Consider the following 25,503-nt stretch of genomic DNA (forward strand, 5'->3'; position numbering starts at 1 on the left):
TATAAGACTCTACCTCATTTATTTTTATTGTGGGAAAAAGCATGACAAGATTGTGGCGTGTACAGCAGGGGCCTTTTCATCTTCTTTTACTGAATCTGTATCCATTACGCCTTTCCTCCTCTCTTCAGCTCCTGGCAGCCACCATCCTACTGTTTGCTTCTAAGAATTTGACTATTGGAGCTACCTCATCTAAGTGAAGTATGCATCATCTGCCTTTCTGTGAGTGGCTTATTTCACCTAGGTTAGTGTCCCTGTAGCTAAATTACTCATAACTGCTTTCCAGCATGAACATTCAGCTGACCATATTTAAAACATTTAAAAAATAGTTCAAATATGGAAAAAAATATGTTTAGAACAATTATACTTTCTATACCTTTCTGGTGCTGACATTTTTCTGTTATTCATATAATTCCTTTGGGATTCTAAAATTCTAAAATTCCTTTGGGTTTTCTAAAAACCCTCTTACTAGTCCATTCCTTCTAGAGAAACTACTTTCTAAAGTTAGTATTATTTTATACATTTTTTGAAATAATTCCTTTGTAAAAATTTATGTAATTGATTTACATCAAGAGAACCATGTTACACATATCCTTTTGTGACTTCCCTTTGTTGCCAAATATTGTTTCTGATGTTTTTCCCTATTTACAGATGTAAATCCATTTCTTCACTTTAACTCTGAATATTCCATTGTATGAATAAGTTGTGGCTTATTTTAGTAATGAATGAGTGTGATTTCTTTTTAAGTGTTTCCTATAGAATGCTGGAGTGAATATACTTGCCATGGCTCCTATTCTATATTTTTGAGTTTTTCTAGGACTGGTTCTTAATTTTGGGGGGGCCATATATAACAGGCCTTTCTCACTCTAATGAATCTTATGTATCGCTCCTCAAAATTTTTAGAATGCATAAAATACATAAGAAATAAATTCTTTTAAAATAATCATGAAAGTATTTACAAATATTTATCATAAAATAATATACATCACTCCAAACTGTATCTACTGGTGGATCCAATTACTGCTATAAATTTGAAGTAGTGCCAAGTATAAATGGCATTTGACGATATTTCTAGTATTTGTAATATAAGTTCTACTGGGATAGTGAGCAATACTTTTTATACTGCTGTGTTTTCATAACTGAGGGAAACTCTTAGTTTTAGTTAGGGGTTAGTAACTTTTTCCCTATTCAAGTTTGCAAATTTTTATCATTCATCCAATTTTATTGATTGTATGTATTTTGTGGCTGAAATAATTTTACCAAATTATTTTAGTTTCCAAACTATATTAAGATAATAACTGACATCAATTAAGCACTTAGCGTGCACTGGGTACCATGTTAAATGTTTTACATGTGTTGTTATCTTGTACAATCTTCTCAACAATCCCAAGAAAGAGGTTTTATCTCCACATTACAGATAAGAAAACTCAGGCTTGGTGAAATAACTTGCTCCTGGGTCACACAGGGGGACAAACATGATCAACAGAGCTAAAATTCCTAGCTGGCCAACGCCAAAACCCAAGTTCTTTCTTACCATGCAATAGAATTCGTATTTCCGCAATTTAAAGGAATCAAACTTTTAATTATATTAACTTCTTGCAACTGGGCAAGCTAAAGGGATTACTATATTTTACTAGTGGTTATATATAAGAAAATGGAAGAAAATTCAGCATTTATGTATACATAGTGGATCTTGTAAGTGACATAGCACTGAGAAAGTATAGGGACAATGTGAAATACACAATTCTGGTCTAATTCAAATGTTTTCCCCTAATGGAGGCATGAATTACATAAGAAACCAGTTTCTCTCTCTCTCTCCCTCCATCAGTAAATCCTAGGACCAAATGTGTTGCCCTTCTGGGATAATTATCTAGATATTAATGCATTGTAAGTATGCATGAGTGTGTGTACAGCCTCATTTCTTGTTCCATTAATATTATTATTTTCTTGCTTTTTCTCACTTTTACTTTATATCTTGCTATATTTTGTAAGCTATGTCATTGGTAAATACAATACATGCAGTTATATGTGTCCATCTAATAAACTGCTGTGGTGGGCAGAATTCTAAGATGGCACTCATTATTGTCACCCTGCTGTCATACACATACCTTCTCTTAGTTATCCAACCAAATTTCAACCTAGGTGCTACTTTGATGGGATCTTGCAGATCTAATTAATGTCCCAAATAAGATGACTTTAAGAAAGGGAGAGTGTCTGGGTGGGCCTGAGCTAATCAGGTACACCTTCAAAAGGGGCTGGACTTTTAGCAAAAGAGAATCAAAGCATGAGAGGGGTCTGACCCAAGGGAATTCTCACCGATGGCTTTAAAGATGGAGAGGGCCCAGGTCAAGGCACACACGCGTGGTGTTTCAGAGTGGAGAGCAGCCTTTGACTGACAGACTATGCGACTTCTGTCTTACTACAAGCACTTGAGCTTCCAGTGCGGATGCAGCCCGACCACTAGTGACTTAGCCTTACAACATAGTGAAAGAGGATCCGGCCACACCATGCCTGCACCTTTCTTTTCTTTTTGGCTTCACACTTGCCAGGCAGGCAGTCCACCACCTGAGCCACTCCGCCAGCCTGCGCTTCTGATCTACAGAACTGTGACAACAGTTTGATGCCTCCAACTTTTTGCTAACTTATTACAACAGCAACAGCAAACTAAAACAACTGAATCTTTTGCTTCACAAAGTTGCAACTATTATTTGTTAAATATTTATTGATGTTAAATCCACATTACACCAGCACAACAATCCAAAGTAGTATGATAGTACTTTTTTTTTATATAAATACAACAAAGGTGGCAAAATGCTAGTTAATCCCAAACCCAGCAAATTAGCAAAAAAAAAAAAAAACAAACAAAAACGTCACATTCAGAAAAATTTGGCAAGTAAGACATGATATGTCATAATTCTACAATATAGACAGGTCCATGAGACTCTGTATGGCAACTTAAATTCCACATTAGCGATGCAGTCAAAGCAACTTGTACCACCTGCATAGAACCTCTGCCGCCCTGTGCTCAAGCCGATGAGTCCTTTAAAGCTTGGCTGGTTGGTGTTCTTACAAAGACGTATAAAGCTGTACATGTGAAGCAGTAATATGAAATACATGGGGTGGTTACAGATATAAAATGATTTAAAAAATACTATGTATGAATTGAGTAACTGAGCTAAGGAAGTTCAACACATTATAAATAATGAAATATATGTGTGCTTTGCATAAAGAACACAGTGTTTTCTTTTCATAGCAAAGTACCATTAAAGCCTCGTGTTTTAGCTATTTGGCCTAATTGTTTTTCTCCTTAATTTTTTTTATTGGTTCCGACTTAAAACCATCAAGTCTGGTCAAATCAGCTCAGTCTAGCTGATGCAGAATCATATGCATCCAAAAAGCAGTCTTTGCAGAGATGCCTTACAAACCAGTCAGAACCCAGCACTTTCGTCAGGCAAGCTTTCATGGCAGCAGGGATGCGAAGTGAAGCGATCATTTCCACCCACCATACTGTAGTGCCAATGGAAAAATACATGGTTGCATGAACCTGATTTTGCCTCTCATAAGTCTCCGTTTCCCTCAAGTAGACTAGACTCTACGGGCAATTTCTCACGTATGCCACTCTTGCAGTCTCAATCCATTTTCAACTTACTCTACACATCTAAAATCTTCCACCACTACCCAAAGTCCAGATACACTGAAATCTCCATAGCACATGTGCTCCAAACTTCCACCTGACCCTAGATTCCCTGACCTGTGAATGGCAGTGTTTTTTTCATCTACATTTTAAGATTAACTTTGAAGAAAACTGAAGGAAAGCCTGGCCTCTGCCACCTCTCCTGTCCCATCTGCTTTTTTCTAAGTGAGTAAGATATACCTGGCAGATAGAATTTGTCCTCCATTCTCCTCCCCACTACTTCCAGATCCTCACTTCCTCATTTGGGTGGTTTGGATGCCTCTTGTGAAATGGACTGCAATATATTTCTGCTTTATTCAGAATATTTTATATTATTTATTATTTAAATTAGCCCTTTAACATGTTTTGTAAATAAGCTTCCTACCAAGGTAGCATGAAAAGAAAATACTACACAAAAGAGGTTATGATCTAAGGCATTAACCTTGTTAGAAAACTTTTGATAGTAATAAAATTTAAGGCATGTAGTTCCTTCTTTATGATTTAACATAAAACAGTTTGCGAATACAAGGCATTTAGTTGGATTTCTTTGTCATTTCCCCTTCCTTTCCCTCCTTACGTATTGCACTTGGTCACTGTAGCTGTCTGATACACTTTAGAATCGTTGTTGTATCATGTTAAACATTTCACACTATCAGGTGATACAGCACCTATAGTTTGGATTTAAAGGCACTTGTAGATAATATGAATTGTGGCTACCTTTGAGTAATTGATTTCCTTTAGCATTTTGGCATTTCAGACCACTTTAATCACAGCAATTCCAAAAATTTAAAATTGGACAAAAAATGTGAATTTTCTGTGCAGTGTGTACATTTCTACAAGCATCACCTACTTAAACTATATCAAGTAAGAAAAATATTATTTTGGTGGTTTTTAAAAATTTCTTATAAGTCAAAGGTATATTTCTGCCTTTTATGTAACGTGACAGAGGAATATGTTGGTCAAAGCAAGGCTTCTCGGTGTCTCAGCTTTAACGAGAGTGCCGGATCACAGGTCCTCACTTTCTATCAGGCCGGCGTTCAGTGTCAGATGAGATGGGTTGGCTTCTGGTTGGAACGCTGCTTTGATGTCTAGTCCCTGGTCTGAAAGGGCTGCATAGCGACTGGCTGAGGGCCGTACTTTTTTTGGCTTGGTGGTCTGTGGCTGCTGATGCCACTGGGCTGCAAAGGAAAAGAACAGATTAAGCTTTTTAACAAAGATGTCTTTGGAAAGCCCAATGTTTCAAGTAAGCACAGAATGTCTTCTGATATATATCAGGTACCTATTCTTTGGGAAGTTTGGATACTTTTGCACCTTTATTCATATGTTTCATATTTACCATCTACACAGGGTTAGTGGGACTGTAAGAGCTAGATCATAAAGACCAAGTGTGATTTATTTTAAAATAATACTGCAGCACTAGCACTCCTTTGAGATAGTCAATAAGCTTTCTAATGCTAACCGCTCTTCCTCTTTTAAAAACATATTTGTCTTCAGTCATTATCTTAGCTACGAATTCTTGATCAATATTTTAACACTAATAAATAGGCAGTAGAGAAGGTTGAATACATTTATTTACTAAAGAACCTCACAGGGCAATTTCAAGAAGAGGTAAAATTTAAAATTAGTTTTTAATCTTTTTTTCTGGTGGCTTTCCTGTCAATGGGTCACATAATACTACTGTAATAGCCTATAAACTCAGTAGGGACAGGTTTTTTTAAAATTCAGGACAAATGTATACAAATATGGATACACAAACACTCACAAATCTGTTGCTGAGCTGCTAAAATCTATTAATGAGAAAAGCACTAAGCTGCAACAGTACGCATTCCAGCATCAATGGCACACACATCTAGAGTGCATTAGGATAGTGTGATAAGATTATAATACAGGAAGAAATGTTAAAAACAGTCATTTGCAGAACACAGTAATAAGACAACGTGAAAAACATCGATGCCTTTGTCTACTGTTAACTCCTAAGGATGCTTGAATAAAGAAGCCACAACTGACTAGCCAGTGTAAGAGAAATCAACATGCATAGCTTGCTAATAATTCCACTTCCTGAGTGATACTTGGGTATTTGTTCTCCTGGTGGGATTTCACTATTAATGTTGAGAAACTATAAATAGAAAGAGAAAGAGCAATATGAATTTTTTGACAAACAAAATGCTATAGTTGTTTATAAGAGTCATGTGATTTACTGTACAGATGTGTAATTTTTTTCATAATTCAATGAGCAAATGCAACAAAAGCACGCACTGTATACATCCAGCCTGGCAGTACAGGACACAATCCCTGCTTCGTTCTTGGCAGACACAGTGTACCAGCCAGCATCTTCTTTTGTGGCTCCCTGAATGAGCAGGCAAATGTAACCATGATTATCCTGGTGCATGCTGCAGAGAAAGATAAAGCCATTAGCACTCTAAAATCTTGAACAGTAGTAGCTTTGGACAGGAAGCATCATTTTTAATTATGTCATTAGAAACACAACTTTGCAAGTAGATAATAGGGCCATACTCATTCTGGAGAGGCTGCTGGCGCCATTACAGTTAATGGGAGAGAAGAGCAGCCCTCAAGAGGGTGAGTAAATCTGCACCATTTCCTGCAGATGATCTGCCTTTACAGAAGCCAACCATCATCCCTGTCACCACTGAGGCAAGTGAACTCATCTTCTCTTTTTGATATAAACACTTTTAAAGACTACTATTAGGTTAAGTCAGAATATGCTGTATCACATATCAAAATAGCTTCCTTCTAAAAACTTAAACCTACATTTGGATAAAGAGTGATTTTTGTCTTTGATGTCATCAATAGCATGGCTTTTCTACACACACTGATTACTTGCTACCCATCTTATGTGTCCTTTTATGCATCACAAGACTGAGTAGTTAGGGTTAGTTAAGTCACTGTCGCCTTACCTCACTCGGTCAGTGCTGTGAGTGAGTGACTCATTTTCTTTCTTCCAAAATATCTGCGGCGGTGGCACCCCTGCAACCCGGCACTCCAGGCGCACCGGGTACCCATCAGCAACTCCTGTGTTCTGCAGCTTCTCGATAAACACGGGGGGTTTGTGTGCTTCTTTAGCTAAGGACAAAACGTGATGGATTATCTTTCAACGCGGTACAAAAGCAGCACCACAAAGATTTCAGAAGCCTTTAGAACTATTGCCTGAATAGATCTTTTATTTTATGATGCCAGTTCTCACTTCAGGTGGTAAGATGTCAGTCCTCTCCACTAATTCTTTCACACGCTTCATTCCGCTCATTTATTCCTTCAATTAATTCAAGACTGATTGGCCCACACAGTCCCCTACCCATCTGCTCCACGGACTGCACGTCTGACCGGCTGCGGGAGGTTTCTAAGCCACGGCCAGCGTGGGCTTGGCTAGCTCACTACGTCCCGTGCACTCAGTCTACACCCACAGCGCCCGCTAGTGAGGCTGGGCAGCACAGGCATTTCTAGGGAAAGGATCCACTTCATCTCTTCACTGCCATCGGAAATGTTTGCTCTGAAGATTTTAACTGTCTTTTTTTTTTTTTTTTTTTTTTGCTGTACCGGGACTTGAACTCAGGGCCTTCACCTTCAGCCACTCCCCCAACCCTTTTTGTGATGGTTTTTTCGAGATAGGGTCTCGTGAACTCTTTGCCTGGTCTGGCTTTGAACTGTGATCCTCCTGATCTCTGCCTCCTGAGTAGCTAGGATTACAGGAGTGAGCCACCAGCGTTCAGCTGTAACTGTTGTCTTGAGAAAGACGCCACAGGCTGTAAGTGGGGAAAGATACAGGAGAGGGATCTTCATTTAAATTTGACAGCTTTCAGTAGTTACCTATAAACTCGGAGAGTGCATCCTGTAAATTACAAATTCCAATTTGTTTTCTTTGAAGGGAGCTATAAAAAAGACTTTATTATCACCTTATAGGAAGGAAGTCATAAAAAGACAATCTTATTACTTTGTCTGAAAAAATCAGAACTGATAGTTAATAATGCTTTGAATATTGCCATCCAACAAGAAATTGTTTTCTTGGGTCAGTGATCAAAGCAATTTCAGAGAAAGAATAAAGTTTAATTCATTTCTGAGCTACCAACAATGAATTTGAGGATGTATGTCTTGCCCCACCACGACCCCCTCATCTGGAATGACAGAGATATCATAATAAGCAATTAAGAGCGACCTCAGAGATACAAGGTCTACCTGAAATTTTCAAGGTCTCTCTAATACCTTGACTTGTGTAGAGGATTGTATGTTTTTAAAAAAATTTTATGAGCTTACTAACCTAGTCTGTTTTGGGGGAGTGGGAACAGAAGCTCACTGCATATTCTTTCTGGGTCTTAGGGATTTTTTTTTTTGGCAGTACTAGAGTTTGAACTCAGGCTTGCTAGGTGGATACTACAACTTGAGCCAGGCTTCCACCTCTCTGGGATTTAGTTTTGAAAAGAACATAAGGTGTTTAAAATAAGCCTAATGTCATAACACACCAATAAGAACAATATGCACCATTTTGGAGCACTCCTGTGCAGGATACTCATTTTTATGATTTAATCCTTACAAAATGCTGTGACACATTAGGGTTCCCATGGAAAAATTGAGATGCTACGACATCATTTACCAAAGGTCAGAGAGCAGGTAAAGAATGGGTATTGGAAGTGAGATCTGATGGCAAGATCCAGATTCCAATTACTGTGCACTGCCATCTCTGAAAGAGGGGCCAAGGCATATGGAAATGCCTGCAGGACAGATACGATCCAATGTGTATTTAATAGGAGAGGAAAAAGCAGCTCTAGTTTGAGGTTAGGGGAATGAATGAAGCCAGTCCTAGTGTGTAGGAAGGAATATACTTGTAAAACATTAAAAAGCATGACTAAATGGATACTAAGCCCACATTGTTGTGCAAAAACATCTTGATGCAATTGATAGAATCATCATCCAGAGTTATCCACAGGAACTCCTGGATTTTATTCTCATTGCAACTCTTATTTCTTGATAAAGTTTGATGGCTCTCTGTGTGTGTGGGAGAGCACTAGAGATCAGTAGACCGTTTTCAGTCTGATTCTCTTACTACATGGGGTCCTAGAAACACTGAGGTCTCATAGGGCTGTTGTGAGAATGAGCAAGAAAATGTGTATGATATGCTTTGCAAACAGAGGACTAAGAAGTGGGCATGATCTTTTGGTATGCGTCTTTAAAAAAAGAGATCAGATAATCAGAATCTTTACTTAGGCCTCACTCCTAAGGATGCTATAAACATTCCCATGAATGTATTTTCCTTTTAGGCTTCTATAGGACTTTGTATAACACTTTTACAAAACTTATCTATAGTATAATCAATGAAGAAGCAACTCTTATTTTGACTGTGACACTGGATATAGATGATGATGTTATTTAAAAAAATTTGAATTTTGGGCTGGGCGCAGTGGCTCACACCTGTAGCACTAGTTACTCAAGAGACAAGAGATCAGGAGAATTACAGTTTGAGGGCAGCCCTGGCAAAAAGTTACGGAGATCACCATCTCAACATACAAGCTGAACATGGTGGTACACACCTGTTATCTCAGTTACATAGGAGGCATGTAGATAGGAGGATCTTGGCCTGAGGCAGGGCTGAGCAAAAATTTGAGACCCTATCTGAAAAATAACTAAAGCAAAAAAGGGCTGGGGGTACGGCTCAAGAGTATCTAGCAAGAATACCCCGAGTTTGAATCCTAATACCACAAAAAAGTTTGAATTTTGAAATCACTGCACATTCTGTTAAAAATGAAGTCTGTATTTTGAACTTTACATACGTATAAGCATTCTTTAGTTCTTGCAGCCTGTGCTGCTGTTACTCTTTCCCTGTGTAATACTGGATCCACCACATACATGAGAAGTCGAATGACCCAGAAAAGCCAAAATCCTTTCCCCTCTTTGCCAGGCTAGTGGGAGAAAGGAAAAATAAATAATGAAGGCTACACTGAAGTAAGGAAAATTAGTATTTCTGATCTGCTAAGCCTTATATCACATCCTCATTGCACTTTGGCAATACAATCTCTTTAATCAGCAGCTTGATTTATAATGCAGAATCAGTTTCCATGTGTAAGATGACATTCACTGTGGCTATGAGGAAGGATCCAGAGGAGCTCACCAGCAACCACCAGCTCTAGGCTGAAAGAGTTCTGTCCTGCTCGATTGGTGGCTATACACGTGTAGATGCCGGCATCTCGAGACGTGACTGGCTCAATGATCAGAGAGTGCACCCCATTCTCACGAACGAGCATCTTGTGAGCGCTGTCGGGGCGGATGGGCTTTCCATCTAGTTGCCAGCTCAGATCTGGGGTGGGTAACCCACTGACCTACAGCAGAAAGGAAGGACAAGTAACTTTCTCAAACATTAAAACAATGAAATCACTGAAAGGTAAGGAGCAGGCATGAACTCCTCCTTTGGTAGCACTACAGATGGCTTTTCCAATCAGCTCATGCTACTCTTTTACTTAAAACTTCTCTATGGTTTCCTGAACATTTCTTACAGAATAACCTGGAGACAAGTGTAGTAGGGATTAACAAAAATTCTGTCATCGTCTTTCCTCACTTAGGACTATAAAAATTCCTGGGGCGATGTCAGTCCTGGGCTCTGAGCTCTTTGGAAAAAAGATGTACAACCATATTAACAATCACAAACCCTCGGCTGGCACACATTCATATTGCAGAGCTTCTCATCAAGGAGAGCCATTGCTGTGGAGACATCGGCTAATGCATCCGTTAGCACATAGAGCTATTATTATTATTTTATAATCCTTGAAGCTGAGTAACAGCAATATGAAATTACCCAGAAAACCATCTCAACAAATTAGCATCACAATGGAAACATCATAAAATTTTAAGATCGTGACAGTTGTGCTGGCCAGAGATAAATAAGAGCATGTTTAATTGTTGATAACACATAGGCTGTGGAGGTGGGGATGGTTGCCATCTGCCAGCTTTTTGCAGTGTTGCCCTTGACTTTCAGTAGGAGAAAGGCACTGTAGGAAGGCCTTTTCACCTTCCCTCTCTCCAACTTTGCTATTTGAAAACCAGCTTTGCACAAATCAGCCAGGGAACTCACAAATTCCATTCCTGCTGTGCAAGTTTATTCTTTCTATTACCTAAAAAATGTCTTCCACACACACAGCAAAATCTAGAGAACTTGAAAAAAAATCAATCCAGTGCCTTTAAGCTCTGGGTTAAAAGGATGGGATCTTGGAAGCAATAGCTAGGCAGTGCTTCTGAGACCACTAGGCCCTCTGTTGTCCCCTCTGTCCACTTGCTATCCCCCAGCTCTTCACAACCTCTGCTTTTCCTGTGTGGTGGTCACTAGAGAAGGGAGGCAGAGGGAGTAGACACAGTGGGTTGGGCTCCGGGCCTTTCCCACATTTAGAAGTAAAGTGGCCTTGTTCATCTGCATTCTGCTAGGTTAGGTCCTGGATAAGCAGGACCACCCCGGCAGTATGTACAGTTGGAGAGGTGCCCAGCACACACTGCACTCCCAGACCATCTATTCACAGTGGACCCGTTCCAGTGTTCAGGCAAAAGGAAACATCCTGTCCTTCAAAGCCCGGCTCCCAGTGAGCGTGCAAAGAAAGTGTGATCTCACCAGCCGAAGGTCATGACAAGCAGGTCACAACTTGAACAGATCTATGCTCTTGGTGCCGTGGAGTGGGGGAGAGAGAAGAGCATGCTTGTTACCAAAGACCTGGGAGGTTATTTTCCTTCAGATCTTGCATTCAGTGAAGGACAGAGTCTGGGAATGTAGCTCAGGTGTTAAGAGGGCAGGGCTTTTGAGGGAAAAGCAAGCTTCTGTTTTAGTATTTCGCTTATCAAGACTGGATTCCCTGCTGGCTTGCGCCTGTAATCCTGGCTACTTGGGAGGTTTAGATAGGGAGGATCACGGTTCCAGCCCAGCCTGGACAAATAGTTTGAGAGATCCCATTTCAGTGGAAAAACAGTGGGGTAGTGATGCGTACCTGCTTTCCAGCAATGGTGGGAAGCATAAAATGGGAGGATCGTGGTCCAGGATGGTCTGAGCAGAAAAAGACAGACCGTATCCCTAAAACAACCAGAACTAGAAGGGCTGGTGGAGTGGCTCAAGCTGTAGAGTATCTGCCTAGCAAGCATGAAGCCCCTGGCACAAAAAGAATTTATTTCTACTTAAGGCTTAGATACACTAACAATTTTTCTCTGAAGCAGATAACACTATCTGTTCATGAGGCAATATTCATATTTTCTTTATCCAGGTCAAATCGTCATAATGAAATTAAGCATAAGTTACTTCACTTCCCAATATTCTTTTAAAGGCAGAGATTCAGGGACATTTATGTCACTGTGCAGTGAAATAAAACTCCTATGGTTTCCTTCTTAAATATGATAAAAAAAAGGTATCACAGTATGGCGATACTTATTATGTAAGTTCGCTCTCTTGCATTTTCTTTATTTTAAAATAAATCCCAGACTTTCTGTAATTTTCTACTATGTAGCTCAATACATATTTCAAAAAATACAGATTTTTTTCTTATATAATCATGATTCCATTTTGAACCTGAAATGAATAAAAATCTCTTGGTATCATCTAATAATCTTTCTAAAATAAAATGTCCCAGCTGACTAGAAATGTTGCCTCACAGTTTGTCTTTATGAATTCCTCGTTTTGTAATATTTATTTAAAAAATTATTTTAGTTGGAGACAGGGTTCAAGTGGTGGAGCACCTACCCACAAGTTGAAACCCCCAGTACCTCAAAAAAACTTACTATAAATTGGCAAATAAAAAATTGTTAATTTATGCTTATTGTGTACATGAAACTTTAAAATATTCATACGTTATGCAATGGCTAAATTAGTAATCAGCATACGTACTACCTATCGTGCTCATCATTTTTGTGGTAAGGACACAAAATCTGTTCTCTTAGCAACTTCCAAGAATATACTATGTTGTTATTAACTACAGTCACCATGCCTTGTACAATTTTGTATCCTCTGAAAAACATTCCTCAATCCAGCTTCCTGCAGCCCTTAGTAACCACCACTTCCTTCTGTTTCGATGAGCTCAGTGATTTTTAGATTCTACACATAAGATGCAGAGTCTGTCCTCTGTGTCTAGATTATTTCACTTAACATAATATCCTCCAGGTTCACCCCACACCATCGTAAATGGCAGGATTTCCTTTGTTTTAAAGACTGAATAGTATTCTATTGCACATTTAGATTCATTCATCTGTTCATGGACACTTAGGTTGGTTCTGTGTGTTGGCTAGCATGAATAATGCAGCATGAATGTGGGAGTTCAGGTGGCTCTGACATTCTGGCTTCATTTTCTCTGGCTATATACCCAGCAATTGAATTGTTAGGTCATATAGCCATTCTCATGGATAAATTAGAGAATAAAACAAAGTAAATACACATATTGAAACTCAATGTGTGTACTTACACGGTAAAATGAACTCCATTGGAAAAAAAATATTTCAGAGAATACATATGCTCTTTCTGTACATCCCTAGACGCTCAAACTTACTTTTGGAAAAAGCAAATAATGTCCAAATCCTCTCAGTGGCTTCTATTTATGTTCTGTAATCCCAGAGAGGACCAGCAGAGGGCGCCCAAATTATTTTTAAAAACTATCCATAGTTAAGAGCTAAACTTTAAGATCAGTAAGTAATGGAGCAAAAACCAAAATAAATGAAAATATTTCAGAGAATTTGATAAAAGCAGTATCATACACAATTTTGTATATAATTTTAAGAGTTCACCACCCAATGACCCTGGGTTAAAAAGCCCTAATTTATTGTATAACAGGTGAAAGAAGGATGTCACTCTAACTTCTCTTGGAATTAGAGAATGGGGGGAATAAAAGTCAGAGTAGATATATTGATATGATGCTTGTATGAAAAAAGAACGAAGATCAGCTAATTATTAGGACATATGGCAGATCCATTACACTTGTTACTCCAACAAAATGAAAAGGGACAAACAAAGCCTTCCAGTGACTTTTTGGAGTATGGTACATAAAGTTTGGAGTAAAGAGCATATCTGATGTAAATTTAAAAGTAAAGAGAAAGCATGATGCAGAACTGCACATAAACCTCACGCTCACTCTTTCTTTTTCTCGTGAGGTGGCATCATCTTGTACTTTACATAATTTCCCCAAAAGGAGCTGAAGACATGGCAGTGAGGGACACGTGAGGTAATAATATTTCAGGCTTTAGCAAACCCGTACCTTGCAGTCCATCCTGCAGAGTTTCCCTTCTTGAACAGTCAGGTCTCCAGGAGCCTGCAAGAAGTGAGGTCTGAAGAACCGCTCCTGAATGGGCTCGTTTTCATCTGCACTGTCCCTGGATCTAGAGCGAGGCCTTGAAGCAAGACACATGACAGGTAGCTAAGTAGATGGTGGTTATTTCCAAGCTTTTGCTCATCTGTTTTCTTACAAAGCATGGAGTAAAAATACAATTTTCTTATGTGACACCTACTTGCAAGATTTACATTCAGCTGGGTGCCAGTGTCTCATACCTATAATCCTAGCCACCTGGGAGGCTGAGATCAAGGGGATCATGATTTGAGGCCATGCCAGGTAAACAGTTTGCAAGACCCTATCTCAAAAATAACCAGAGCAAAATGGACAAGAGGTGTGGCTCAAGTGGTAGAGGACCTGCTCTGCAAGCACAAAGCCCTGAGTTCAAACCCCAGTCCCACAAAAAAAAAAAAAGATTTACACCTAAAAATAAGAAAAGCAAAATTTTGTTTTCATTTGGAAGTTTATGATAAATTTAATAATCTATTAACTGCATACTAATGTAAACCACAAAGGAGAAATGAGGAAAAGATGTGCTACATATGAGTGTATTTTATCTTAAATAAATATTTTCGGGCTTTATGTTTAGAACTGGCAGCAGCCTACCACTGATCTCTTTCAACAGCAATTACTATTACCTTTCCACTTTGATTTTAATTTTGTACAACATGAAAAGTCCTTATCTTCATGAAAGTTAATATAATTCTAATGAAAATTCCTTTTTCATATTAACCAGGAAAACACATTATTAGGTGTTTTCTTTTGCTTTACTTATCCATGTGCCTTCAGGCATGATTTTCTGCTTTAAAATAAGAGTGTGCAACTCTCTGATTTGGGGCATACACTCAAGTATGTTGCCAGAAAAATACAATTTAAAGTAATTGTAGGGAGACGTAAGAAATGAGCAAGATGTGGAGTGCAAATCCTGTCAGTAATCACTAGCAAGGCAAGTTTAAAACCACAGCTAGAAGAAGCAACAGTGAAACAAATAAAAGGTTAATAGTAAGACTAGTAAGTATCAGCTTTTTTTTTTTTAAAGTATCAGCGCTTTTAATACAAGTGACTGTTCTCCAAATATAGATAAAATTAATGATACAGTGCTTTGTAGGACACACTGACATATGGAAAAGCTTAGATGTATTAAAGATCATGAGAACAGCAGAAGAGAATAATACAAAACCACAGACCTAATACTGGATATGTGCTTATAGCACAGATATAGGTCACGGATCCTGTGAACAGACATTGCCTTGGTGAGTTTAGAATCAGATCTGCACATACTCATGTGCTTGCCCCTTTGGTGGTGAGCAAAGGGCTCTGGGTATCGAGTCACATGAAGCTGGCAGACATGCCACTTGTTTGATGCTTATTCAGTTCTGCGTATTCTCTATGAACCTAAAACGGTCTCCCTTTACCAAGGGTACAGTGTCTCCATGGCCTGTAATTTATAGCCAAGACTATTTTAGGATGCTCTGTCTAAAACATCTAAACAGAAACCCAGGTTGAGAGGCTGGTTGAGTTACTACATTCTTTAAGTGCAAATATATTACTAAGAAATAAGATCATTTGTCCATCCCTGCCTGCTGTTATCCTGACAGTATCCTTTGATAGACTCACAGCTACTAGGCATGGAAAGCACACTCTATTATTAGAGATATTTGTTTAAGCATTTAAAATATGACAGATCTTGGACTGGAGGCATGGCTCAAGTGGCAGGCCATTTGCCCAGCAATCGTGAGGCCCTGAGTGCAAACCTTTGTACCACATACAAAACACAATCTTATCTACAAAATTTATGGTGTGGTGGTCTAATGTTTTGAACTAAGTGCTTAAAAAATACATTAACAAACCAGCTGATTGTAAGAAATTTAATGGCAATAGCTAGTAATGGTTAGCCAAAAAAGCTGTTGATTAAAGTTTGGTTTTGATGACTTGTGTGCCATTTGCTAGTATTTTCACGTTCAGATGCTATCTGCAAGCGCCAAGTCTTGTTTCTTCATATATAACATGTGCCCTACTTAAACTAACAGTGATGTATCTAACCATGCTTGGCACACTGGCAAATGTTAGTCCCTTCTCCTTTGTGAATTGCAAAGGGCATACCAAAGAACTCCACACTTTAAGTTTGTATTCAAGTCTGTCTCCTCGTTACATGCACTTCTGTGGTCTCACTAGGATTCCAGTAGTACTGAAGTTACAGTAAGAAATTAGCAAGTAGTAACACCTGTGGTAAGGAACATCTGAAATACCTTCTGGCATGAGGATGCCCTGAGGGAGAGCGGGGACTGCGGCCTCTTTGGTTGACAGCCTGTACCATTAGCCGTCCAGTGCAACTGACGCGGCCCTGTCAGAGACATCGGGAGAAGACATTGTTTACTGTGCAAAACTGTTAAGCGTTAAGCACCATCATGTCTATTGTTCTATTTGCCATAAGATGCTATTTTATAACAAGTTAGTGTGCCATTAGTAGTAAGATCTGCCCCTCTCAAAAAAGTACTTCCATCAGCAAAATGTATTCACTTGAACTCCTGTAACAAGGTCTTTCTCTGAACGTTAAATAAGCTTAACTGCTTTACCTAGGATGGTACTCACTGAATTCATTATACTCTGCTAAACAAGGTCTCCCTAACATGAAGCTGAGTTGTGAAATCTATACTCTTTTGATGATTCTGTTGTCATAATCAAACATCTACTGGATATGGCCAATTCTGAAATCAAAACTAGATGATTTTAGTTTTTTGTCAGATCTTCTTATATTTATTAAATCTTAGTGGTTTCCCTTCACCAAACCATGTACTGAGGGATGTCCGCATGAAAAAATGGGCATTATATATGACAAACACACAGCATAAAAGGAGCACATCAGATAAAGGACACTATGTTCTCCTGAGATCAACACAGGTGAGACTTAAAAACCAGCAGCAGTTAAATACTTAAAATATGTGGGTCATGTGACAGTGCCTAGCAAATTAAAAGCTAGATTTTATCTCTTAAATTTGCCAACTGAAAAATTTGGTAAGTGCTATTACATGGATAGATAAGCATCATACTTAGGGGACCCAGATGACCAGGATAAGTCATCCATCCATACTTTGGCGTTTTGTTTCAGCTCCTTCTCTTATTTCCTTTTCTTCACTATTATTAACAGAGTAGCAAAATGGATGATTTTCTCCTCTTCAAGGAGAATGAATAGATGTGATTCTAAATTCTGATGCTGGCCAAAAGGTAACAGTAAGAGAGGAAAAGTGAGCGGGTACATCGTTAATGATTAGACTTCGTGAATTCTAGCTCAGGACTCATGGGCAGCCTTCAGATGCACTTACATTAAAATAAAACTCTAATGTTGCCTTCCATTTCCTAGGAAGCCTAGGATTACAGTTCCTGCTCAGAGTGGGACAGCCATTCCTAGATTTATTGATAGTTGAGTTGTTGGGGTGAAGGAGTATGGAAAAAGTCCGAGTAGGTTAGTTGATCCAATGAAGATAATAAGTGATATTAATATTAAAGATCAGGTACTTCCTTTAGAGTTGTGCATTGTTATTATTTGTTTAGTGATTAGTTTGATTACTCATTGTTGGATGGAAGTTAGTCGGTCATTGATTAATCGGTTTGGAGCTGGGAGTATAATACTTGGGAAGAGGATTACTAAGGTGACAATAGGAAGTCCTATTATAGTAGGGGTAATGAAAGAGGTAAATAGATTTTCGTTCATTTTTTTTCTCAAGGGTTTTCTTGTTTTATAGATTCGATATTTTTGGGTGTAGGGTTGGGTGAAAAGTTGAATGTTTTTACTTTTAATTGGAAAATAACAAACAGGGTGAGAATTATGGAGGTAATTGTGGTAAATCATGTGGATGTGTCGAGTTGTGGCATATCGTTATGGAGAGCTGGCTCTCTGTCTTTAACTTAAAAGGTGAATGCTGCGGTAGCTTCATAATGTACTTAAAGTATAGATAGGGATCAGTTTTCAAAGTATTTCAGTGGGACTATTTCTAATACGATGGGTATAAAGCTGTGGTTTGAGCTGCAAATTTCGGAGCATTGGTCATAGTAAAGTCCTGGTCGTGTGGAGGTGAGGGTGGCTTGGTTGAGGCACCCTGGGATGGCGTCTGTTTTTAGGCCTAATGATGTTTCTTTTGGGGTGGGACTTGGCTTTGAACTCTGGGCTTCATACTTGCAAAGCAGGCACTCTTCTGCTTGAGCCACACCTCCAGTCCATTTTGCTCTGGTTATTTTGGAGATGGGGTCTTGCAAACTGTCTGCCCCGGCTGGCCTCAAACAGTGATCCTCTAAATCTCCACCTCTCAAGTAGTTAGGATTACAAGCATGAGCTACTGTGCCTGGCACTGGCTTCCATTTTCATTGCAAATTGCCAGTGGAGACAGATAAGAGAAGCTGAGGTATTCGATATGATTTGAAGAGTTGTTTTCCAACTGAGAGTGAGCTGAGATTGGGAGAGGCAACACAATAGGAAATCTTAGCAATAAATCCATAATAGAGTTTAGTGAAAGGCAGGAACCTAGGGCACAAGGCTCTCCAGGTCTCCCAAAAGCCAGGCTATTTGAGGTAAAAAAATCACCCAGAAAAGGTAAAGATATATGGGAATATAATATAGACCGGAGAAGAGCTCAGAATTACTAATCAGAAAGAGGTGGAACCATAGGAACAAACTGAACTAATCTTCTACCACTAGATATGTGTCTTTCTCTAGCACTCACAGTACTTGCTGTTGAGGTCATAGTTATAAACTGCCTTTCCTGAAAAGTTCCAAGGTGAGGTAAGTATAACATTGTGAAGGAGAATCATTTCCAAATTAAATTATTGTCTGAAGCACAGGCCAAATACTACAGTCTGTCATGCTGACCTCTTGGCAAACACTTGGGATTTGCTAAACTAGTTGGAAACAAGAAACAATGTCATGTAATCCCTCCAAACCTAGACCTGCTGTTGAAAATCTAGACATGACTTGCTTAGAAGACCACTATAAATTACCCAACTGATATGTTGTACTGAATGCTTTATCAAATGAGCACATCAAATCCATGATTCCTGTTTGAGGTTGAGCATAGGAAGTGTTTTTTTTGTATAAACACCTTCAAGAACACTGATATGGCTCCCTTATTACCCGCTTTGCAGACTCACTAACAGAATGCTTAGAATTTGGATCTCTTTCCTGTGGCGTACAAATTGTGGATCTCTGAGGCTCCTCAAGAGAAGTTAATATTAATCATTTACATGATTATAAAAATGTATAATGTAAGTTAAATTCAAACTTTAAACTTCAATTTAGGCAAGCAGCTATGGATTGCTACTAAAAGAAATGATCTAACCTAAGTCTGAGTTTTGACTTTTTATAAAACTTTTGTACACGCATACACACACACACACACTCACACACACTCATATACATATATATCAAGGATGCTGTAAAGGCTAAATGTCATAACTTAATATGGTCTTCTGAATATTAAAGGGAAATGATATTATAAGTTATCATTAAGTTCTTCATAGCTGGTACCGAGTTACTATGGGCAGGGGATATTCTAGATGCATGATATGCATCAAGATGATTTTTGGGGGCCCCAGCCTAGACTTAGCCGACACCAATACAAAATCTCCGCGTCAATGTACTTTACTTGAGGTATGGCCTTACCTCCTTTTTAATTCAAGTGCCCTCAGGCTTTTTTTTTTTTGAGACGGGGTTTTGCTATGTAGTGCAGGTTGACCTGAGAACTCAGGATCCAACTGCCTCAGCCTCCCAAGGGCTGGGATTAAAGATATGTGCGGCCACACCCAGCTCCCCCCTCAGTACTCTCAATGCAGGGATGAGCCTCTATGCACTTGTATGGACATCCATAGCTTAGAATCACATTGGGCTTGTAAATCAGTCTGTTCCTTACAGTTGAGTGACTTTAGGCATGTCACTTAACCTCCCTAGCTAAGAATGTTCCTGTAAAGACAGGACCACATCATTAATGCCTGTGTTCTTATGATGATTAAATGAGTCAAAATGAGTAATGTACTTAGTACTGTGTTGTTCAAATGGTAAATGCTCAAATGGTAACATATCGTGACGCTGCATGTGGATACAATTATAACAACAGCCAGATGAATACGAGGCATCTCTTAGAATTGTTTTGTTTAACACAGTGATTTTTCTCTGCATATGTAACAGTTTTCTTTTTTCTTGATATTAGAATATAATTACTCCAAAGGAAGAAATATAGAAGGCAGAACATGCAGAAAGTAGATCAACTTTTAAACTTCTGCTGGTAGTGGCAAGGTGCCAAGCACTGTCACTTTCAGTGGGCTGGTTTATATGAAGATGGCTGCATTTGAGGTGAAGATGGAGATGCTCCCTTCAACTCTAACCATTTGACAATGCCAAGGGCAAACCCTACCTTCCCCCATCTCCAAAAACATAGGGGACACAAGGTGACAAATTACTAGGGAGAGAGGACACAGGGCAACATGGTTTTCAAGGTTTCCCCTGCTGCTGCATACAAGCAAATACTGCCACGAAGTATTTCCTTCACCTCCCAAATTTAAGAACTGAGAACAAGTTACAATTACAAATGGAACTTCTACAAGTCTTCACTTGTGCACATAAGAAGGGAGGTCATGGTATTCAGGAGGCAGAATTGTTAGTTTGACTAATATAGGGTTATTGATTAAATACATTACTAAGGAGCATTTTAGAATGATAAGAAGTTATATAATTTTAACATTTTTATTTGAAAAACAAATCTAGAATTCAATGAAGATACCTCCGATGTGCATTTACAGAAAGTTCAGATTTTTAAGTGGAAACGTCTCACTTAGGAGAATGCTCATACAGCATTACCATTAGGCTAGATTGTAATCATATGAGCATGACAATTAACCTTAGTAGTCACGTAATTAGTAGGCTCTGATGCACATTACTGCTATTGTACTTGCTCTTAATTTTCTTATTTCTAGCTGCTGTAATAACCCATGAAGTATTAATAGTAGTGAATGTTTAAAGTGAACCTTGAAATAAGCCAGGAAACCCTAGAAGGCTCAAACAAAATACAATCAACAAGCTAACTTTTTATTTTAACTCAGCTCTTTGTTGCTTTTCTATTCTGAACAGAGCCACAGAGCTTAAAGCTATAGTAAAATTAAGTTTAAATGGTTAAAGTGATTATGTATTAAGCATCTAGCTTATAAATTCATGCCTCATGTAAGGCAAATTATTTACATAATCTGAAAAACATTTATATTTCATACTTTATGAATTTAATTTGTGGCACATGGGTCTTTATAAAAGTTCACCACTTGTATACATAATGCAGTTTCAAGACATCAAACTGCAAACAGCCATTCCAAAATCCAAGTGCAATACAAAGTAACTTAGCAACATAACCAAACAAAGGAAAACACTCATGTTTAGATTTAGCTGTGTCTTAAAGAAAGGATTAGAGTCTAAAATAAACTGTTTTTGCGATCCTCATTCTGGCATTATGTCTAGCGTAGCACTGCACAATTGCTCATTAGTTTGCTAAACTATGTGATCACTATGTGATAAATTTCTGGAGCTGTACACATCCAGTAAGATACACGGGCCAGTGTATATTCAGAGCTGTTGTGTTCTATCCCAAGAAGAACTTTGATGCACTCAACAATATCTAATGTGTGTCTTTTTTTTCAGTACTGGGGCTTGAACTAAGGGCCTACACCTTCAGCCACTCCACCAACCCTTTTTTGTGAAGGATTTTTTCGAGATAGGGTCTCATGGAACTATTTGCCTGGGCTGGCTTCGAACTGCGACCCTCCTGATCTCTGCCTCCTGGGTAGCTAGGATTATAGGTGTGAGCCATCAGCACCTGGCTCCAATGTGTTTCTTATTCCCAAAAGATTAGCCCAGGTGGAAAAATATCATACTCTATAAAATATTCTGTGGAGCATTCGTATTTTCCTCTCCTTACCCTTCTCTTGGCTCCTTTCTGTCACTGTTTTCCACTGTGCAGGATTTCACATCATATAGGCTACAATGTATTAGTTGTCTCTTTTTCATACCCAAATATTTTTAAAACTTGAAAAAATTTAAGGTAACTAAAAGGCATCAAGGAAGAAGGGAGTCAACTTCAGTTTTCTGTCAACTATTCTTTATACTTTGGGGATAAATGTAACTTGAGAGAGTTAGCTTTTACTTTTGATTTTTTCTGTGCCTACTTATGACATTTTCCTTTCAAATTATGTTTCAATTCACAAATTAAAAGAGTAACAAAATACTTCAACATATGATAACAGATGTTATAAGGTTGTGATTATGGCAGAGGTTAAACATTTCTATGCCGGCATTCCTAGCCATGAATGATAATTTATGTCAAGCTTTTGGTAGAAAAATGGCCTGCACTTGTTCTGGTTTAAATACCACTTCGTTTTCTTAATAAGCAATGTTTCTTAAAGTTCATTCTAGTATCTAGATGATAGCTTATAAAAACTACATCTGACATATTTGTACATACTTGCTATTGGAAAACACTGAACAACAACAAAAAAGAAGTTTTACTCTTGGAAATAAAATCTGCCAGGCAACATGATCAGAAACTTGGAACAACAATTATCACCAAGTAGCATAAATGTCAGAATTCTCTCACAGCAATGTTAATGGGGTATATACATCAACATGCCAAAGCCCGATCACTTGTAGGATCTCCTCCCGCTCTCTACATGAGTTTCCCCTCCTTTTGTATGTCTTTGGTTATTTAGATAGAAAAGAAAACTCTTAGCCCCACCTCTTGATTAAAATACTGAGTGTACTTAGAGACCTTTGGAATTTTAGGCATAAGAACTGGTCTGATTCCTGTGACCCTGGGTTCTTTGAATCTTTTGCTCCCCCTGGTAGACTCAGAACACTCATAATAATTACCCATTGCTTAAATTATAGGCAGAATGGAAGGAATATTCTGTTAGGATTACTTTTGGTTACTTGATATAAACCAGTTCGCTTCTAATAATTTTGTCTTTTCTCCCAAGGATAGAGGGCAAGAACCAGAGAACACTAATTGTGGGGCTTAGTCTGCGATTTGATAAAGCAGAAGTTCTGGGGTTTAGAATGGAGGCAGTGACCGACCAGTCTTCTAGGGTCTTCTCTTTGTTCTGAAGGTTCTGGGAATGGAGAACAGCTTCCCAGGTTCATGTGTGGTCAGAGTCAGCTGTGCACGGGTGTGGCCTTGTCCCTGGCTCATAGCTTCCTCCACTCAAGCCCACAGCTGTGGCAGCTGTGGCATAGCTACATCTGCTGCCTAAGTTCTTTCCCATGGGAGTGATAAAAGGGAACAGCCAGGAGGTCAGGAGACCACACACCAGTAGCATGGTGGGTGGAGATTCCATCCCAACTGACTTGCTCACTCTCTAACAGTGCTGTGGGGGTGGAGCACCTAGAACAGAACCAATCTCTGACATCCTGGTTCCACAGGTTGCTGCTGAATCTTGCTGTTCTAAGGTGGGGTAATTAGTGTCTGTGAATGTATTGTAAGCATTCTACACACCAGGTAAACTGAGTGCTTTTAACATGTACTATTTAAGTCAATAGTATTATTCTCATTTTCAAAAGAAGAAACAGGTATAGAGAGGTGAAGTGACTGGCTAAAGATTACTAGGTAATAAGTGGCAGAGTAGAAGCCAGCTCAGATCTGGCAGGTGCCACAGCTCCTGCTCCTAACGCTGATGCTGCACAGTCTGGTTCGCCTTTTTTTTTTTAGGTTGCCTTCCCTCACTCCTTTCCTACATTTACTTACTTTTGCGGAGCAGGGAGCAGCTTTATACACAGGGTTCGGGGTAAGATCACATTGTTTATTTGTGTATTTGCAGTACTGGGGTCTGCACCCAGACCCTCCCATGTGATGCTAGGCAGGGGCTTTGCCACTTGGGCCACGCCTTCAGCCCCTCTTTTTTTAAATTTAGTTTTGAGATAGGGTCTCCCTAACTTTGCCCAGGCTGGCCTTGAACTCGTGATCCTCCTGCCTCTGCCTCCAAGTAGCTGGGATTGCAGGTGTGTGCCACCACACCTGGCTGCATTAGTGTTTTTCATTGCCACATTACAATTGCACACATTAATGATGTTCTAATCTATGCATAACAATGAGCAATGAGGTGAGCTGTAGCAGCCCTCCTTCTACAGTTTGTCAGAGGGTTTATTGAGTGATCTGATGCTGGCCAGATGTCTTAGTCTCTGCCTCTGCCTTTGGCCATGAGCACTGAACCCTTCCTCTTGTAGAACTTTTTTTTTATGTACAGACACATTAGAAGAAGACTGGCAGCAGGTTTACAATTGCAGTTTTTTTGTTCTATAAGGTGGCTTATTTAAGACATGCTAGGAAAGATGGCTTGAGCTTAGTAGCAGGAACCCAGTTCTAGTCAGAGATTATTCTATCCTGTAAGAAACCCCAGCCTTTCTAGAAGAAAAGAGGAATGAAGATCAAACATAAAAACTTGGATTTTGTTGAGTTCACTATCATTTTTTAAAAACAGGCAGAAAACTAAAAGCTGAAATATGCTAATAGTCAAGTAAATGCACTGAAAATATAATAAAAAGGGCAAGTTCTACTTTTGTTCTTTCCTTCAGTTACATCAAACATGAACATAAGCCTTAAAATGTAACTTCTTAACAGAGTTTATGGTTTCGATTCCTTTTCAGGGTGATGGTCATGTATACATTGATTACAAAATTAGAACCTCAAGAGTGCATTAAAGAACTGTATGGGGTTGCATACCTGTGATCCCAGCTACTCAGGAAGGAGAGATCTGGAGGATCACTGCAGTTCCAGGTAAGCCTGAGCAACAATTTAGTGAGACCCCATATCAACCGATAAGCTGAATGTGGTGGTGAGCATCAGTAATGCCAGTTATGCAGAAGGCATGGGTAGGAAAATTGTGGCGCAAAGCCAGCCTTGGGCAAAAAGTGTGAGATCCTAACTGAAAAACAACTCAAACAAAAATGGGTCAAGCGGTAGAGTGCCTGCCTAGCAAGTGTGAAGCCCTGAATTCAAATCCCAGTAGCACTTTAAAAAATGCATTAATATAGAAACTTCTCATTGATAATGAATAGTTTTCTCTGCTGTCATAACCTGATTACCTGAATAATCAGTGTCCTTCTAGCATTAATATTATTACAGAAAAATATCTTTATTTGAAAGAGGGATATTACAATAAGATAAACCTTGCATAGACTTTTAAAAGCTTGTAAGTTTTAAAAAAATATCATTTTTTTCCCATCCAGATACTGACCAGACCTGACCCTATTGTAGTTTCTATGTTCAGGGTGGTATGACCTTATACTAAAATATCATTTTCTAATACAATACTGTTTAAAAGAAGTAATGAAATATGGAATGATATAAATAGATCAGAGATTTTTTAAAAGATGACTTCTAGACAGTTTTCATTAGCTACATCATAAAATCATCAATTTTAAATTAACTTCCTTTTTACAGTAGTGGGGTTTGAACTTGAAGACTTGTACTTGCTAGGCAAATTTTAGTTTTCTTAAAAAAGCAGTATGAATTATACAACATTGGT

General features: G+C 38.8%; 1 protein-coding gene across 10 annotated transcripts in view; it reads right to left on the minus strand.

Moving 5' to 3' along the window:
• Nucleotides 1-2,692: 2,692 nt before the first annotated feature.
• Palld (palladin, cytoskeletal associated protein) overlaps nt 2,693-25,503 on the minus strand; it is a 383,132-nt gene continuing 360,321 nt past the window's right edge. For all 10 annotated transcript variants that reach the window (XM_074055014.1, XM_074055012.1, XM_074055016.1 and 7 more), the window contains 6 exons: nt 16,206-16,300; nt 13,885-14,017; nt 9,786-9,993; nt 6,586-6,751; nt 5,927-6,060; nt 2,693-4,848 (listed from right to left, as the gene is read on the minus strand). In XM_074055014.1, the coding sequence (XP_073911115.1) occupies nt 4,676-4,848; nt 5,927-6,060; nt 6,586-6,751; nt 9,786-9,993; nt 13,885-14,017; nt 16,206-16,300 (909 nt within the window). In that variant the 3' untranslated portion in view covers nt 2,693-4,675. The remainder of the gene's footprint in view (nt 4,849-5,926; nt 6,061-6,585; nt 6,752-9,785; nt 9,994-13,884; nt 14,018-16,205; nt 16,301-25,503) is intronic.

Source organism: Castor canadensis, chromosome 14 (assembly GCF_047511655.1).
Source record: "Castor canadensis chromosome 14, mCasCan1.hap1v2, whole genome shotgun sequence".
In the NCBI taxonomy this organism is placed as follows: domain Eukaryota; kingdom Metazoa; phylum Chordata; class Mammalia; order Rodentia; family Castoridae; genus Castor; species Castor canadensis.